Source organism: Melospiza melodia, chromosome 6 (genome assembly GCF_035770615.1).
Source record: "Melospiza melodia melodia isolate bMelMel2 chromosome 6, bMelMel2.pri, whole genome shotgun sequence".
In the NCBI taxonomy this organism is placed as follows: Eukaryota; Metazoa; Chordata; class Aves; order Passeriformes; family Passerellidae; genus Melospiza; species Melospiza melodia.
The window spans coordinates 62,462,955-62,478,155 of NC_086199.1; the positions used below are offsets into that span (position 1 = coordinate 62,462,955).

General features: G+C 54.0%; 1 protein-coding gene across 1 annotated transcript; it reads left to right on the forward strand.

Moving 5' to 3' along the window:
* The first annotated feature begins 3,080 nt into the window (after positions 1-3,080).
* IFITM10 (interferon induced transmembrane protein 10) lies at positions 3,081-14,109 on the forward strand. The gene is made up of 3 exons (XM_063158663.1): positions 3,081-3,322; positions 4,363-4,777; positions 13,225-14,109. Exons 1-3 carry the CDS (start codon positions 3,213-3,215, stop codon positions 13,372-13,374), a joined length of 675 nt encoding a protein of 224 aa, XP_063014733.1. The 5' UTR covers positions 3,081-3,212; the 3' UTR covers positions 13,375-14,109.
* The last annotated feature ends 1,092 nt before the right edge of the window (positions 14,110-15,201 follow it).

A 15,201-nucleotide genomic window follows, 5' to 3' on the forward strand; every position in this document is an offset into this window, starting at 1 on the left:
AGTCATCTGCTGCCAAATATTTATTGACAGGAATATGAGGGCCCTATTTCTGCTGGGGGGATTCTGCCTAAGTCTCCAATCATGCCTTGTGTACAGAACATTACATCCCAGTGGGAGCAATCACAGCCTTGATCTTGGCCAAGAGCAGGAGAAGCCAAGAGCTGGAATTGCCCACCCATGCTTTTCCAGCAGGGACCAAAGCACACACCCTGCCCCAGGAGCAGCCTGAATGCAGCCCCACACTATCTTGCCCAGAAAATCCTCAGGTTTACTTCAGCTCCCCTGTTTACTGCACCATCTCTGCAGAACTCCATGCACATGACAATTTGGTATTTCACTCTTCATTGAATGTCTCCATCGGTGCAAAAAACCATCAAATGTTTCATTACATGTCCCCTTAAGTAGTAGGGGGCGTGGTACTGACCCCCAGGGCTGTCTTCATGGGCCAGATCCTTCTCCATTTCTGGGCTTTACCAAAAGCCCATTAAACCAGTGGCTTCCTTTTCCTGCCCAAGGAGAGGGAAGATGAGACCCCTCATTTATGGAGATGACTTGCTCATCTGGTTGGCTCAGCAATTTGTTCATTTGGGAAACTATTTTTACTCACCATGAATGACTAAGCACATCGTTTTGGGGGCTGATGGCTTTTCCTTTTTCCGCTCTTTCTTGGATTTGTTTATTTTTAGGTTTCTTTGGGAGGGAAGAGAAGTGGAGTGCAGAATGAAAGCTCAGAGAACGGGAGACAGAGATCAAGGGAGAGTGGGAAGATTGGATTTACCCCTCAGAGTCTCAGGCTGCCTGTTTATGGAACTTAGCAACCACTGAGCAATTTTATAGGGGTAATAAGGAAAGGAGCATTCAGGAGGCTGTGGACTTTTTCCTTCAGAAATAAAAAAGCAAGGTTAGGTTCTGCTAATGGCTTCTGAAGAGCTTGAGTAGGATTTGAGACAGGAGATTTTCTCACAGGTCTTACAGCATTTGATGATGCTACAGCCCACATGTCTCTAATGTGATTATGTGAGAATTGCTTTGGGGCAGCAAGCATCCTTCTGTTCTGTTTGTCCCGTGCTTAGCACAAGGGGAAGCCAGCCTTGATGCCACAGCAATGCAGGCAATTATTCATACTCACCCCACCTTTTATTTGAAAGGAAAGTAGTCCTAGACCATATGGTTGAGGGCATGCATGCATGACCTTTGAAGATGCTCAGAAAATTGGAGGAGGGTCAAAATAATGTAGAATATTGAGGGGTTTTATTCCTTCCATTTTTTATGTCAGTTCCTTGAGGTCACATGAATGGTTGTTGAACCAGTGATGCTGCACATATGCCACTGTGGTCCACGTGATAAACCTCTCACCACTCACACTTAACATTGAGGAAGATGATGAATCAGTCACCCAAAGACCAAAAAGTGCTCTGCAAACTGTAGGGATGACCTGATACCTGGAGAAGAGGAGAAGCAGCCATTCAACCTCCCTGACCTTTCAGTCCCGTTCATACCAGGGTATGTAACTGTCTCTTGTTGATCTCACATCTCCCTACACCACCCTGCTGCCTCCTCTTGCCTGCTCCAAACCTTCTCTGACCTTTTTCTCTGCTCACCCTCCATCCCTTCCTGACATTAAGAAGAGGAGCAGCCTTACCCACAGAACTTTCCACAGACAAACAAACAGCAGGCTCATCAGTAGCTCCAGTCTGCATCCATGGGATTTCATTGTTCCTCCTGAGCCTGCAGGGAGGAGGATGCTCTGCACAGCTGAGTTTGTCCAAGCCCTCTAGAAAAGCTGACGACAGCTGGCCATGGCTCTGCCTCTCCTGCAAACCTCTTAATCCCACAGGAGCATCACTCTCACCCTAGCACTGCCTCTGTTTCTTTGCAGCTTCTTGGGGAGAGATCTGGATCTCATCACAGGCAGCCGTAGCAGTAATAAAACCTTCTTTACTTTGGCAGGACACACCACCACTCCAGCAGCGATAAATCCTGAACCAGAGGGCAATTTGTCCTTTTTTAACCAATGCAGGCTTCAGAAGGATTAAGTTGGTCTCATGGAAACTGGACCTCCTCCAGTCTCAGAGACCTTTGGATGTGCAAGAAGTTGCCCCACATCAGACCAACCCACAGGGATGAACACAGGGTGGGTGCCCTACACTGGAGCCAAACCTGCCTGTGACGAGCTGAGTGAATTACCATCCTTTTTTCTTAGCTCAGCACTTTGTGGGTAGGCTTAAGGCTTTTCCAGAGGATTTCCCTTCCCTTGCAGTTTCTGCTCACATGAACTTTTGTTCTACCCACTCCATTTCCAGTATTCTGAGGACTGATTTCTCTGCTCCCCTTCCCCAGCACCACAGCTGAACTGCCTGCTGCAGCAGGGCCACCTGCGCCAGGCTATGTCACTGTGGGGTGACACAGCGTGTCCTTGTGTCCTCACCCTCCCTGTGCATCCTCCTGAATGACCTGCAAGCTGTCCCTGCACGCCACCAGCTGCTGTCCATCATCACGTCCCTGGGGGGACTCTACTGCAGCACCCTAGAGCTGGGATTCCGAGCAGCTTCCAGAGTGTTAGCAATGGGAGGTAGCAAGCACATCCCTTCTCCTGGGCACAGCCAAATCCTCCCGGGCTCGGCCAGCCTTGGTGACACCCCCACCCCCTCCCCTAAAGCAGCCCCATGCCGTGCATCCTGCTGCCGGAGTGCTCCCACCCCTGCCTGCGCTGGGATTTGCTCCATGCCAGCGGGATCTATTACCTCACACACGGGATTTATCCCCTTTCCATTCATCCCCTCACCACCAGAGCCCGTTTTTCCCCACAGCATTGCATCACCACCACCTCCCCTTGTTAATTCCGCTCGTCCCCACGCACTCCTGCCACACTTATTGTAGTTTTTCACCCAGGTCCATAGCGGTGAGCCCGCAAACAAGGCTGCAGCGAGTCCCCGCAGCAAATGTCTCTGTGGGTGACACCGGGGGGAGCAGGGCCGAGCATCCCCCTCTGCTGCCCGGGGAAGCCGCTCGGCCGGGGCCCAGGAGGTGCCCTTCTCCAGCGGGGCGCTACCAGGATGCTCCAAGCAGGAGGTGACGTCCCAGTGGGGGGGACACGAGGAGAAGGGCTGAGACACAGAGGAGCTCTCCTGCGCGAAGCATGTTCGGGGGGAGACAGGGGCTGCAGGTTGACCTTGCCATCCCCTGACTCCCTCCCTGCCCATCCCTGGTCCATGGGTGCCCCCCTCCCCGCCCTCCCCTCCTCCCTCAACTCCAGCGCCGAGGAAGCCGAGCCGGAGGCAGTGCTGAGCCGGATATGCAGCGACTCCCCGCATCCCTCCTTGTGAGTATCCCTCGCTCCTCCTGATGCCTTCGGAGGAGACCGATGGACGGACGGACGGGCAGCCAGAGGTGGACTAGTCTCTCCTATTTGCAAAGCTAGGGTGGAGGGGAACTTCTTCTAATATCCCCCTTCCCCATCCTCTGTCTTCATCCCCTCTTCCCCTCCTCCTCTCCTCCACCTCCTCAGCCACGATACCCTTAAAAAAAAAAAAAAAAAAAAAAAAAAAGGTGGAGGGAGGTGGGTATGGGAAACCTGCTGGCAGGTGGAAGGAACCGGGAAATGGAATCACCGTAAAGACTAGGACTCAGGGAAAAAAAATCCCCCCCCAAAATGCCCACCCCCCCTAAGGAAGGAGGGAGGGAGGCAGGGCGGAGGGGCGGGCTGCTCTGCCGCACCGGGAGACCCGCTCCGCCCGCAGCGAGCCACCGGCTCCCATCCCGGCATGGGACAGAAAGGAGAAGGCCCCGATAGACCGACAGACAGGCGGGCGGGGAGGGATGCGGGGGGCTGCAGCGCGGCCGGCTGGCAACTCCCTCGCAGCCCCCCGGCGCCTCCCGAGTGTTTCTTTCTGCTTTTATTTGTCTCCTTTTTAAAAAAGGATGGTTTCCCCGGTGGTGGCTGGAAGGCGGGTCACGCAGGCCAGCGGGCAGCGGCGGGGGGAGCCGTGGCACAGGGGAGGGATGGAGGGAGGGAGGGAGGGATGGAGGGAGGGATGCTGCCCGCCCTGCCCGCGCCTCTGCCCCCGCCCGGGGCCGCGGCCGGCGGCAGCTCCGCGCCGAGGCGGCGGCGTCGTGGTCCCCGGGTGTAGCGGTGCTCCCTCCTCCCTCTCCTGCCTGCCCTACTCTCCTCCCTCTCTCCTCTGCCCACTCCCTCACTCCTCTCCCTGCTCTCTCCTCGCTCTCCCGGTCCGTCTCTGTCTCTCCTGCCTTTCCCCCACGTCTCCCCTTCTCTGCTCCTTCCCCCCTTTCTCTTTTCCCCCTGCCCCCGGCCTCTCCATCCCCTCACCCCCATTTTTGACGGGGGGTTTTTGGCTTTGCCAGGGCAGAGCGCGGTGACGCCGCGGCAGCCACCACGGAGAGGACACAGGACCCCCCCCTGGGCCCGCCATGCCCCTTTGAGGGGGTGGCCTGGACCCCGAGACCCCCGCAGGGCCCCCCGCAGGGCTGCTTCGCCTGCATCGCCAAGCCCCCGGCTCTCCGGCAAGCTTCGCCCGTCCTGTCTCCCTCTTCTGCCGTTTATCTCATGGAGAGCAAGAGCTGCAAAGGGGACAGCCTGCGGCCAGCGGTCCCGTGCAAGCACTCGGTGGAGAAGAAGACGATGACCAACCCCACCACCGTCATCGAAATCTACCCCGACACCACCGAGGTGAACGACTACTATCTCTGGTCCATCTTCAACTTTGTATACCTCAACTTCTGCTGCCTCGGCTTCATCGCCTTGGCCTATTCATTGAAAGTGAGTGCTGAGCGCCGGGCTCGGGGTGCGGGGTGACCGGGCAGGGGGGAAGCGTTCGGGGGTTGTGCCTGATGTGAAACCCCAGTTTGCCACCCCAATGAGAGGCTGCAGACAGTGGGGATGGGGATGGGAAGAGCTGAGGCGCCTGGGATGTTACTTCAGGTGGGGAAGAGGTGCTTTCACTTGCTCCAAGTACCCTCAGAGGCTCCTCTGTACCGCGGTGCAGGGTGACAGGCAGGCAACACAGGGTTGCTTTGGCTCATGCTGCACCTGCAGGCACGCCGGCACTAGGTCCTTTATTTGGGATCCTGGCTGTTAGAGATCATCAGGATAGGACCCAGCAGCATTGGATGGTCAGGCAGGAACAGTAAAAGCAGCTGGCCAGGATCAGCCGTCAGCTGGCAAGTTGCAGGGGGTAAGAAGCTTACAAAGTGCACAGCAATCCTGCCTGTTTCTTTCTTGCCCTCTCCGTAATTAAAACACCAGAACTCATGGTCAGCTTCCCCCACCCCAAGTCCTGTAAATCCCAAAACAAGGCCTGGAGACCTGCCAGCATCATGGGAATGGTGAGAAGGTGGAAGGGAGTGCAGGGGGCTTCCCACAGTGTCGGGCTGGGGGCATAGAGAGCTGTGTTGTTGGAGAGGGCGATGGCATGGAGCACAGCCCATGATGGGAATGGGACCAGGTTATTATTCCTGATAGCTGCAGGGGAGAGCAGCCCGGCAGGAATGGTGCCTGGCAAACAGGCAGCACCTTGGCAGCTGCCAGGAGAGAGGGGCCTGGGCTGCCCTCCCCTTCCCTGCCTGCCAGATGCAAAACTAACTGAATGGATGTGCAGAGAGCCCGGGGCGGCTGGGTGGCCCGGAGAGGAGCTGGCTGATTTGTTTTGGCAGGCAGCATTTAGAGGAAGGCAGGGTGCAGACAGGCTTCGTCACAGAAGCAGATCAATTAACCCCATACAGCTCCTGTGAGCTGCACTGTGAGCACCCAGCCCTGCAAGGAGGCTGCTCCCAGCACTGTCAGGGTCTCCATCAGAAAGGCTCCCTGCGGCCCTCTGTCTTGGGCTCACCGAGCACTGGCCTGGTGGTGCCTGCCTCAGTTTCTCATTCCCAAGATGGGAGGTGAGCTCTCATCCATTGCTTTGCAGGAGGCTCTGCTGCTGCCTGGGCGAGGCACATAATAACTTAAATCATCCTGGGGCAAAGCATCACCACAAGCAAAGGGCTAATCCAGCCAGCAGCAGGCTAGTATGAGTAGGGGGAGCAAGTCCCTTAACACCCCCCACACCTTGATCCAGCAAGGGAAGAAAACGCTGGCTTCCTCCTTGTTTTTTTTTAAGCCTTTCCTTGTCTGTATTTGCCTTTAGCAATTGACATCTTGCCTGTGGAAGAGGCTACCATGAGTGTCTGGGTACATGTGTTTCCTTGCTGCTGCAGCAGTGAGGGCAGGACAGCCTGAGAACAGGGCTCACCCATCCCCTGGTGACAAGGTAGAGTGGTGTCTGCCACCCACAGAGGTTTTAGAAGCTAGACCCTTCACTATCCTTGACATGGGACGGAAGGAAGGGCAAAGCCCAGAAGTAACCTGGGGCCTTGCACTGGGACACAGGTGTGGGCATCTGTATGCAAAGACCTAGAAGCATGAAAAAAAAGAGGCAGTGGAGAGGGAAGGCAAATGGGGAAATTTGCTCCAAATCAGAGAAAAGAGAATAGAAGATGGCTGTCAAAAACCAGCCTTGGTTTTTGGGCTGAGAAGGCAGTAGCTGATGGGATGTAACTGCGGTACCCAAACAGAGGCAACGCTGAGCGGGTAGAAATAACTCTGCTCTGGTTTTGGAGCTCCCCAGTGGCTGTGACTCTGTGGCAGGGGGAAAATAGAAACAAAATGTCCCTCAGAGGCAGAGGACAAAGCTAGCAAGTGGCTGAAGGGATGCCGAGTGCTCTCATGAGCTGCTCTTGGGGTGGGTGGTGAGAGGCAATGCAGATGCTGGGGCAGTAGCAGGTCTGTCCTGGGGGAGACTGGGATGTTCAGAAAGGCAGCTGTGTTCCTTACCCACAGCGATCTTCACAGCACCCTAGCCAGGCTGGGTGTTATGGTTATTTCTCCAGAAACATTTTTTCTTCTCTTTTACTGTCAGTAATGTTTTTCCCAAAAGTTCAGAGAAAACAGGAGCAAGAAATGCCCTAGGACCAGATGTCCCTTTAAACAGGGAACTATCTTGTTCCTCTGCAATTACATGTAAGGGCATTTGAGCAGTAGGCACTCAAGTCTGGCCTTTCTAGGGACTGACTAAGGGGCAGTAGGAAGAAGAATGAAGCTGCACCTTCCTCTCCCTGAGCCTCTTCTGGGACCCCTGACACAGAGCCCTCAGCCAGTGGAACACAGGTTTCCTCAAGAGCCACCAGTGCACTGATACCATTAAGTGGTTCCTGGGGTTACGCTTTGGGATTACACCTAGCTTTTACACTTCCTTTAAATAACCGAAACATCTAGCAACTTCAGGAATTATCGTTTTCATTATCAGAAATAGTATTTTCAATTCCCTGTCATAAAGGTCACTTGCTTCTGACAGATTCATGCTGTTAATAAAGCAGTATCTCCTTTGTGACCCAAGTCCATGAGATGTTTCAGTGTATATCTTAGCACACCCTAGCATTTCCTCTGGTTTCAGCAGCATAATGCCCACTCTGGAAGACAGATATATCCTTGGTACACTTGAATATTACTGTGAAGCTATCTCCTTCCTCATGCCCTATTTTATTGGTTTCAGCCACATCTGGGAAAACGGGCATGTCTGCCTGGCCTTTTGCATGCTAGCTACAGCCTTCTAGATCTCTTTCTGCAGGGAAATGCTATTTCATGGTGACAACCATTTACTAAAAATGTCAAAAACCCCCACCCCAGCACCAAAGAATTTGTGAAGAAAGAAACACATGTTCTCAGGTGGGGGCAGAAACTGTGACATACCAGCCACATTCTGTGTGTGGCAGGCGTCACAGCCAGGCCCTCTGAACAGGAGTGTGGCAGCATGCCTCATCTTTATTTACCCCCATAGCAGGCCAGATCCTCAGCAAACACAGCTTGCTGGGCTACAGTGGGGTCACACACACTCATGGATCCCTCCAGGGGTCATTTCCAGCACGCCAGGCTTCTCAAGGTCAGCCTCCCAGAGTGCAAGCAAGGCACTTGCATCTAATCATGTGTGCTGCATGCTGGGGGAGGAAAGATCAACAAGGAAGTTAGAAAAGCCCTAGAGTAACCCTAACCCCAGCCCAGCACAGATAAAAGTATCACTCCAACACCAACGCTCTGGATTCAGTTGATTTTGATCAGAAGCAAATGTTGTGGTCTGATATTCAGCAGCTCCCTCCCTTCCCCTTTCCCAGCTCCAAGTGATAATGAATGATGCATCAGTGCCTGGTGGCAGGAGATCTCACTTCAGTTGTTCAGAGCTTTGTCTCTGGAGACTGCTGGGGTGAGCCAAGTCCTCTGTACCCATTGTGCCACGAGGCAGTAGATCAGAGGAGCTGGGATCTGAGATGAGCTGCAGTGTGGATGCCTCGCTGTGGCTCGATAGAGATGAAGATGCCAAGGAACCTTGCTGGCTTTTTAAGCCTCACCAGCAGCCCACAGCACTGCTTGCAGAGTTTTCTTGTCCCTTGAGGTCATGGAAATATGCCAAGCTCTCTAGCCCACTCTCTGCCCAGCCCTTAGCACACAGCTGTGGGCATGACTGTTTGCCCTCCTCTCTTGCCACTTGTTGATCTTCCTTGTTTCGAGTGGAAGCACAAATCCACAGCTATTTATTAACCCTGAGAGGCTGCCTCACCCAGCCTCTCAGGCAGGCTCTCATCCTGCTTTGTGGAAGGAGCAATGGTTTATGGACGTGGGTGAAAGGCAGGGGTGACAGTCCCGTGATGCCAGTGCCACTGTGGTGGAGGCACGTGGGCTGGAGAGCTCTTGAGCAATTCACAGAGCAAATAAATCCAAGGATCGCCTCCAGAGCTCCTTCTGTGCAGGGACATGGAGCTCTGCACAGAAATGGGTTTACTGACAACCAGCTGTGGACTTCCAGGCTGCCTTAAAAACAGCCTCATTAGACTCGTTATCAATAAACCATTTGTCTCCTTCTGCAAGCTGAGGCAGCACTTTTCACTAGAGCAGCAAGTTTGCTGCTCCCAAAAATGAGAGGGGCTGAGAGAGGGGAGGTGACTGCTGGGGGAGGGAATGGGGTGCTAGGAGCCAAGGGGAGCCCTTGGAGAGGAAGCAGAATGTAAAACCCCAAGGAAACAAAGAGCAGAGGACGGTGAGGAGAGGGAGGAGAGAAAGAACCCTTGGGCACTGACATGCTGGAGGTGTGGGAGGACACCGTGAGATGGAGATATTGGAAGGTAAGGTGAGCAGCAGGGAGGTGACAGGCAAATAGGGATGGATGGATGGATGGATGGATGGATGGATGGATGGATGGATGGATGGATGGATGGATGGATGGATGGAAAGGCCACGCCACCTTTTGTTGGTGGCAAAGGAGAGGAGAAAGGTTTGCATGTTAGAGCACAAAAGCTGGCTGTGTTTCACATAAGGATAGGCATGGATGAAGAAATTGTGTAAGTTGCCTGCCTGGATCAGAGGTGAGCTCTGCCTTGTCCAAGGGGGATTTCCAAGGATGCCATCACATAGTGCTTAGAGATGCCCAGGGAAACCCCAGTCAGCAGATGTAATTATCCTCACACTCCAGTCATCTCAGTGCAAAGCAGGGCCAAAAGTCACCATCTAGTTTTAGGCAAGAGAGAAGGGTCAAAGGGATGATGAGAAGAGCCTGTGGCTAAGAAAATACCACACCTTGGTCTGGGTGAGGGTTCAGCCTTGTGACCTTGAGGACCTGTCCCTCACTATACTTCATCTCTCTGGCTATGGAAAGAATCGGCTTCCAGGGCTCCCAGAAGCTTGTGCACCAGCTGCCAGCACATTATGATGATGGTGGCCACAGGAGCATGAAAATAGGAAAAGCTGAAGCTGGGCTATAAGACAGACACCGGCATCTCCTTAAGGACAAAGCAGGCAAGGAGCTGAAACATTTATCTGCTCTCCAGGAGAGCTCCTCCAGAGCCTGGCTCAGTTGCCACAGCAGGACATTAAAGAGGGACATCTGGAAGCATCTGAGGGTGCAAAGCCATGCAGGAGGAGGCAAGGCTGCCCTGTAGAGATGTGGGAGGCTGGAGCTGTGAGTGGTGTGCAAGGAGAAACTCCTTCTCATTGCACTTTTATGCCATGGGGGCCCTTGCACTTCTCTGGTGCTGAGAGGCTCCATTTCAGTGTAAATGATTATGGGCAATCAGGGATGATTTCCATGAGGGTGACCACTGAAGCCACAGGGGTTAGCAGGAGTGTGTGGGTGGAACCAGCTGGAGGTGGAGGGAGAGGAGGCAGCCAGGTGCCCTTTGGCAGGAGTCAAAGGCAGCCATCGTTTGGACTCTAACAACAGGAAAGGGAAGAGATAGAAGGGATAAAAGAAAGGAACTGTGGGGAAATGGTGTCACTGGGGAGAGGCAGCCCCAGGCAACCCTCGCCACAGCAGCAGCGGCATGACAGGAGCAGGGCCACAGGGAGAGCCGTGGGAAAGGCCAGGAGAGCTGCTGCTGAAGCGTGTCGTGGGAAAGGGATGAAACACCAGTCACGAGTGTGAGCCGGTGCCAGGTGGGGATGCTGCTGGGAGAGGCTGCTGGGAGCGCTGGAGAAGGCTGAGCCTGGAAATGAGGGTTGTAGGGCACGCCAGGGAGAGGAGGAACGGGAGGTGAGGAGCAGGAGACGGCTCCTGGGGCCAAGAGGAACCGGCCTCGCAAAGGTGGAGCGGCTCGGCTGCGGGAGGGCTGCAGAGCTCGGTGTGCCGGCCGTGCCGGTCTGCTGGAGCCAGCTCCGTCTGACAGCGAGCACTGACAGCAAAGGCCAGCGTGCCTGCGGCACAGAGCACCGGCACACGGTGCAGGAAGGGGCAAAAGGCATTTGCTCCATGTCGGTTTTGCCTGAGGCAGCCCCACCGCTGGGAGGAGGAAAGCGTGTGAGAGCTTCAAAGAGTCTGCTGGGAGCGGCAAGCGGGATTTCTGGCCCGAATCCAGCACCTCTGGGGCTTCTCCCCAGTGCGTGAGGAGGTGCCAAATGTCTGCTGCTGCTGAGCCCAGGGGTTTTTGGGAGGATGTTAAACTTACTGAATAATTTCAAATGTGAGTCATCCCGGACATTCAGCTGACACAGAAAGGCACGTGGGCTCCCAGACTGCCGGCTTGATGCTTTCCCAGAGATCATCTCCTCTGCTGAGAGCTCCAGCCAAGTGTGCCCCAAAGACACATGCAGTTTGTGACTGTCCCTCTTCCCAATCCCAGAAGGATGCTGAGCTGAGCACTCCACAGCAGGGCAATGGCCCCAGCTCCGCTCTGGGCTCCAATGAGCAGGGCACATCACAGGCTGAGGACGTGGCACAGTTTGATTTAATACAAGTATGAAAAGTAGGCTCCTTCTTTTTGCCTGTGTGCCTGCCAGCACCAGATCCTGTGGATCTCATGGAAACAGCAGCTTCCCTACCCACAGTTCAGAAGATCAGGGGTTGCTTGTGCAGAGAGGTCCTCAGTGGTGTGATGGAGAGGAGGAATGTTGCTTGAGGGTCTGAAATGCAGTTTTGGAGGACCCATGAACCAGCACATGTCAGTGAGAACAAGGGGTACAGCAGCCCTTCACCATGTCTAGCAGAAGGCTTTCAGGACAGCCCTGCAGGTAAGCACTGCAGGAGGAAGAGAGAAAAGTCTGTAAGATGTGGTCTGAATCTGTTGCAGTGTCTTTTTGGAAAGCTCCTAATCGATAAAAGCCTTTTAATATTCCTCGGTCTGACTCTGGTGCTGGTTTTTGCAGCTTGCCACCCACATCTGGTGCCCAGCTAGCAGCGCCCAGTGGGGCTCTCACTGCTGGCAACAGGGCAGGCCAAGGCTCACAGCCCCAGTCCCCACAACCCCTACCCAAGAGAGGGCAGGGGGGCAGGCCCTGCCACACCCTGGGCACCCTGCTTGGATACTAGAGATGGATGAGGGGTCAAGTGTCCTGGTCCTTTTGTCCAGGTCCTTTTGTTCATTCTTGTGGCTCCAGCTGCCAGAGTGTGCTGAGTGCTGGCTGAAGGGGCAGCCTGGGGACAGGGACATATCCCAGCTAGGAAACAGCGGAGTCTGAGCCCTCCTCTGCTGGGATCCAACTGCAGAGCTGCTGCTGGTGGACAGTGCCATCAGCTGCCTGGCTGTGCCATCGCTGCCTGCCTGGCTGTGCCATCACTGCCTGGCTGTGCCATTGCTGCCTCGTAGTGCCACCTCTGCCTGCTCATAGCATCATTGCCTAGCTGTGCCATCTGCTGCTGTGCAATGCCATCATTTCCCTACAGTGCCATGTGCTGCCTGGCTATGCCTTCTGCCTCCTGGCAGTGCCATCCACTGCCTGGCAGTGCCACATGCTGCCTGCTAATGCCATTGCTGCCTGGCAGTGTCATCTGCTGCCTTGCAGTGCCATCTGCTGCCTGCTAATGCTGTCGCTGGTGCATCGGCAATGCCCGCTAGTGGCTTTGCTGCTGGCAGTGCCATGCACTGCCTGGCAGCCTGGCAGAGGTGGGGACAGGCCAGTGACATGGACATGCACAATCATCTCTCGCTGCAGAGCTGTCTCAAGGAAAGCCCATAAAATCCCATAAAAGCTGCAGGATAATGAAGGGAGCAGACTGTGCTGTCGGAATGGAAAGCTGCCTGTGGCAGAGATGCTACACAATCCGCATAAGACCTGCAAAAGGAAGGGAACTCATTAACCCAGGACTACTTAATATGCTGGAGGCTCATGCACAGCCCTGGAGCTGCAGTAGGATGCTGTGCCAGCTTTCATCCGCTCGGCCCCTCAGTGCAGATGGAGGCACAGCGATGCACACCAGACCTGCACCCTGGTGGGCTGGGTGGGCCCAGCCTGGCACTGCAGGGCCAGGGAGCTGTGACTTGGTGGGAAGGAAGTGTGCTTTAGTGCCTGTGTGCCTGGGGGGTACAATGGCATCTCAGTTCCTTTCTGCACGTTCAGGCTCCAAATGACACTGCCCTACTCCGGGGACTGTGGGGCCCTGGTTTGCCTGGTTGGTAAGAGCCACGGGTCACTCTTTCAGGTTCTCTCTGCTTGCAAGAATCTCCAGCCCACAAGTATTACAGTGCTTGGCTTCACAAGCTCAACCCATAGCAGAGATGGGGTGCAAACCTGACCTCAGGGTGTTTTATGGCACCCCAAGTGCTCAAACACGGAGGCCCAGCCCAGCCCTCACAGTGCACCTGTACAGGTAACCACGTACAGGTGCACTGGGTTTTGTGGCTGTTGCTTGAAACAAGTCACGCCTTTCATACATGTTGCAATTCCTTTATTTAATTATCTTTTTGTCTCAGGTCCGGGATAAGAAACTCCTCAATGACTTAAATGGAGCAGTTGAAGATGCCAAGACAGCCCGGCTTTTTAACATCACCAGCTCAGCCCTGGCCACCTTCTGCATCATCCTTATCTTCATCTTCCTGCGATACCCTCTCACTGACTACTGAGTGAGGCCAACAGCAGCTGCTGCCGCCAAAATGCCTCTATGCCAGAAGTGTCTGCAGTTTCTTGTAGCAAGGACACACAAAACAAGCCAACCACTACACCTTGATTGCCAAAAAAAGAAAAAAAAAGTCAATTAATACATAAATAAATGTTAAATTAATTTATCAGCCCAGCTGAGCATACCTTTCTTGCCCTGAAATGGTATGTGAACAGCTGAAGGAAAGGGTCTCACTCTTACACATGTACAGGAAGAAAAATAGACCAAGAAATATTTGTTTTATGGCCAACAAGCTGTGTGAAAAGAGCGTGCAAAGCCCAGAGCTACGCACACTTAGTGGCAGACAGCTGAGCTCTGGGAAGCAGTGGGGTCCTGTGGAGCTGGAGACACATGCAGTGATGGATGGGGATCATGGCAGGGCTGGCTTACAACATATCAGGTGTGTTCAGACCGCCCCACCACCCCCAGCCTGTGGGGGTTTCTTTTCCTCTTTTTTTCTCTTGAATTTCATCCACTGGTTCAAACAACTCCCAACCCCTGGAGAGCTGAAGGTGTTAGGAAGTTTATGCTGGGGAGCCCCAAAGCCTCCAGAGAAACCCCAAAGTGTTAAAGGGCAGGTTTCTCCTTGGGATCTCCCAGCAGTGCTGAGAAGGAAGGCACCCTCTGGAGAACTCGCCTACACCACCTAATTGGAGTGCTACTGTATTTCTGTAAACAATCAATAAAAAGATACCTCTGATATGTGATGCTGCTGGGTTAATTCCTTCCTTAGCAGGGCTGGTCTCCTGGTCTCTGTGGGCTGGCAAGAGAAAATGCTAATGTCCCCAGCAGCTGCTGGAGAGATTTAAAGCAGGAGTGAGTGAGGGATGCTGCTGCAGGTCGGGGCCGCACGCAGCCGTGAAGGAGAGCGCAGCCCCAGATTGAAGAGCGGAGACCTCGGTGACTCCTGGCTGGAAGATCTATGGCAAGCAGGCAGAGGCAGCCAAGCAGGCAGGGCCCCCTCCCCTGCTAGGAACAACGCTGAAGAGGGAAATAAATCACTGCAGTCTGACCCTGCTGCTACTGCAGCACTTCCCAGGGTCATTATGAAGAGGCAGATTTCGGAGAGAACGTGTGTTTGCCACTGAAACAGGCAGGAGCTCAGAGCCCTGCCCAATACTGCCTGCAGCTGCCTGTCACGCTGCAAATCAGCACACCCTGCCTTGAAAACACCCATAAATGAATGAAAAGACCAGGACTAAAATACAGCCTATCAGCCCCTCTGACCCTTCATCTCATCTCATATGCCACAGCTGCCTCATCTTTTTCCAGCTGTAAGATGACCTCGTGCCAAGGGGCAGCAATCACTGCAGACCAGCCATGGAGTTGGGAGAAGGCATCAGGATCCACCTTTGCACCCACCCTGAAAGCAGAGGTGAAGCAAGAGATGGGGAATGCAGACAGGCTGTCATGGGACACTTCATCATCTGCTGAGTGCATGGTTTAATCAGCAGGCTGTCTCTGGGCTGTGCCATAGTGAGATGTGGGGACAGATCATGAAGATGCTTCCCTGAAAGCATCATGAGATGCCACCTTCTTCCTGTCTAGGTCTCCACACCTTCACCCTGTCCCAGGCTTCATTTATCAGGGGAGCTATGGGCAGAAAGAGCTGCAGTCCTCCCTGCCTCCCACTCACTGGAGAGCATTTCCACACCAGATCAACCAGGGATCTGTTTGGCAGTGAAGTTTCAGATGACAGTGCAGTGTATGATGCACTGAAAGTATCTCAGCCATGAACAGCTCTATGATCCCTCATTCAGAGGTCAGTACTCTTCCCAGCCTCTCTTGGTTA

Bases quoted from the DNA above. Each gene is read 5' to 3' on its own strand.
- IFITM10 (XM_063158663.1), top strand. From the start codon at position 3,213: ATGGGTGCCCCCCTCCCCGCCCTCCCCTCCTCCCTCAACTCCAGCGCC. The intron at 3,323-4,362 runs GTGAGTATCCCT...TGGCTTTGCCAG, and splicing joins GACTCCCCGCATCCCTCCTT to GGCAGAGCGCGGTGACGCCG. The intron at 4,778-13,224 runs GTGAGTGCTGAG...TTTTTGTCTCAG, and splicing joins CCTTGGCCTATTCATTGAAA to GTCCGGGATAAGAAACTCCT.